This window comes from Octopus bimaculoides, chromosome 11 (assembly GCF_001194135.2).
Source record: "Octopus bimaculoides isolate UCB-OBI-ISO-001 chromosome 11, ASM119413v2, whole genome shotgun sequence".
In the NCBI taxonomy this organism is placed as follows: Eukaryota; Metazoa; Mollusca; class Cephalopoda; order Octopoda; family Octopodidae; genus Octopus; species Octopus bimaculoides.
The window spans coordinates 3,546,956-3,549,510 of NC_068991.1; the positions used below are offsets into that span (position 1 = coordinate 3,546,956).

Genomic DNA, 2,555 nt, shown 5'->3' on the forward strand with positions numbered 1-2,555 from the left:
CGTTTGTTGTAACTCCAGCCTCCCCAACAAAGGAAGAAAAGAAAAAAAGTAATAAGAAAAATCATATCAAGTCTTTCTTTCTTTCTTTCTTCCTTTCTTTCTGTCTTTCTTCTTTCATTCTCTCCCTCTCTTTTTCTCTCTCTCTCTCTCTCTCTCTCTCTCTCTCTCACTTTCTTTCTCTCTCTCTCCCGCACTCTCTTCTTTACTCACAAGTGTCTTTGACATTCTAAAACACACAGAAGAACTTTTTCCAACCCTTTTTCCTTTTATGGGGTGGTACGTCTGGATTGATCTTTTTCAATTTCGATTTGCCCGAAGGCACACTGGGTAGAGTAGGTTTACCAAGGTTCAAAGCTGAAATGATGGCACTGTCAAAGACCTCTTTCAGATTCTTTTGCGTCAGTGCCGAGCACTCAATATACGAATAGGCCCCAATTTGGCAGGCGAGGCGCTGGGCATCGGCTTCCGCAATTGGGGCCTCTTTGTAGCGAGCCAGTTCAATGAGGATTTTCACATCGTTCCTGAGATCGCACTGAGTACCAATTAAGATGATGGGGGTTTTCGGTGAATGTTGCCGCACCTCTGGTAACCATTTGTCAAGAATGTTGTGGAAAGACGAAGGACAGACCACACTGAAACAAAGCAGGAAGACATCTGTGTTCGGGTAACATAGAGGACGTAGCGAATCAAAATCGTCCTAAAAGAGAGAGAGAGAGAGAGAAAGAAAAGAAGAAAATCAATTAGTAAATGATAAATAATTAATTAAACAATAAATGATATACATAGTAAAAAAGAGTCACCAGCAACACCACCCCTGCCACCATCAGTGCCATCACTACCACCACCACCACTAGCAACATCAACAACAACACTACCGCTGCCACCATCAGTGCCATCACTGCCACCACCACACCACAACCACCGCCACCGCCACCACAACAAAATCATAAAATCTCATAAAGTAAAGCATTCAACCATTCCTCGATACCAGACCTTATAATCATTACTTAGAGAGAGAGAGAGAGAGAGAAAGAGAGAGAGAGAGATAGATAGAGAGATTGAGATAGATAGAGGGAGGGAGAGAGAGAGAGAGAGAGAGAGAGAGAGAGAGAGAGAGAGAGAGAGAGAGAGAGAGAGAGAGAGAAAGAACGGAGTTATGACTTCATCTCGCTCTTTAGCGTCTAACTTCAAAAACGGCTGATGTCAATGTTATGATCTCTCATTAGTTCGATAAATCAATACATACGCGCGTGCGCGTGCACAAACACACGCAGACAGACAGACAGATAGACACACACACTCAGGGTTCAAAATTATACAAAAACAAAAGACGGAGACAGGTGAGAGAACAACAAAGAAGGTGTATTAGTTTGACGCTCAGCAAAAATGAAAGAAGTCTTTGATGTTTCGAGCCTACGCATTTCCACAGAAAAGAATGACGAAAAAAAAAACAGATGGAGAGAAGTAAAAAAAAAACGAGAGAAATATACAAAGAGAGGAAAGAGAGAGTGAGAAAGAGAGAGAAAGAAAGAGAGAGAGAGAGAGAGAGAGAGAGAGAGAGAGAGAGAGAGAGAGAGAGAGAGGGAGAGAGAAAAGCACAAATGGCGTTTGTTTATTTCCCTAAATAGCGTTAACATCCTACCAGCCAGATTCTAAAATACGAACTGTAAAAATATACACGCAATAAACACCTTCAATGAACAGAGATTAATCGATATATTTTAGTTCGTTAAACTATGTAACAGCGGTATATTTTCTTATTTATAAATCGCAGCTTAAAATTAGCCATATGTAGCATTTCTTATTAAACAACTTGGCCACCCCGGCGCTTTACGGCTGTCAAGATCTGGAGAGGGGCAAGGAGACAAACACAAACACACGTGTACACACACATATATATGTAACCAAAACTGACGAGCTTAGGCTTTTGTAAGAAGTCTGCGAAAGTTTGTATGGGCCCCAAATCAAACTATTCTAAATAACACACGCGCACACACACACACACTTATCTATCTATCTATCTATCTATCTATCTATTGATCACACTTATATACATTATTATTAGTTTTGTAACACTTTTAGTGCCTCATATCGCAATGGCCCAATGGGTAGGACAGCGGACTCGCGGTCGTAGGATCGCGGTTTCGATTCCCAGAGCAGGCGTGAGTGTTTATTGAACGAAAACACCTAAAGCTCCACGAGGCTCTTGCAGAGGAAAGGGTGGCGAACCCTGCTATACTCTTACACCACAGCTTTCGCTCACTCTTTCTCCCTGTTTCTGTTGTACCTGTATTTCAAAGGGGCCAGCCTTGTCACACTCTGTGTCACGCTGAATCTCCCCGAGAACTATGTTAAGGGTACATGTATCTGTGGAGTGCTCAGCTACTTGTACGTTAATTTCACGAGCAGGCTGTTCCGTTGATCGGATCAAGTGGAACTCTCGTCGTCGCAACCGACGGAGTATCATGAGTGCCTCATATAGTGTACTACGAATCAAAATTAGTTGAAAATCGCTGGAAAGACAGAGAGAGAGAGAGAGAGAAGAGAGAGAAAGA

General features: G+C 42.3%; 1 protein-coding gene across 1 annotated transcript in view; it reads right to left on the bottom strand.

The window, feature by feature from the left end:
* Positions 1-122: 122 nt before the first annotated feature.
* The window catches only part of LOC106872108 (cell division control protein 42 homolog), a 39,411-nt gene continuing 36,978 nt past the window's right edge, over positions 123-2,555 (bottom strand). Inside the window, exon 4 of the mRNA XM_014918971.2 lies at positions 123-697. Coding sequence (XP_014774457.1) covers positions 227-697 — 471 coding nt within the window. The 3' untranslated portion in view covers positions 123-226. The remainder of the gene's footprint in view (positions 698-2,555) is intronic.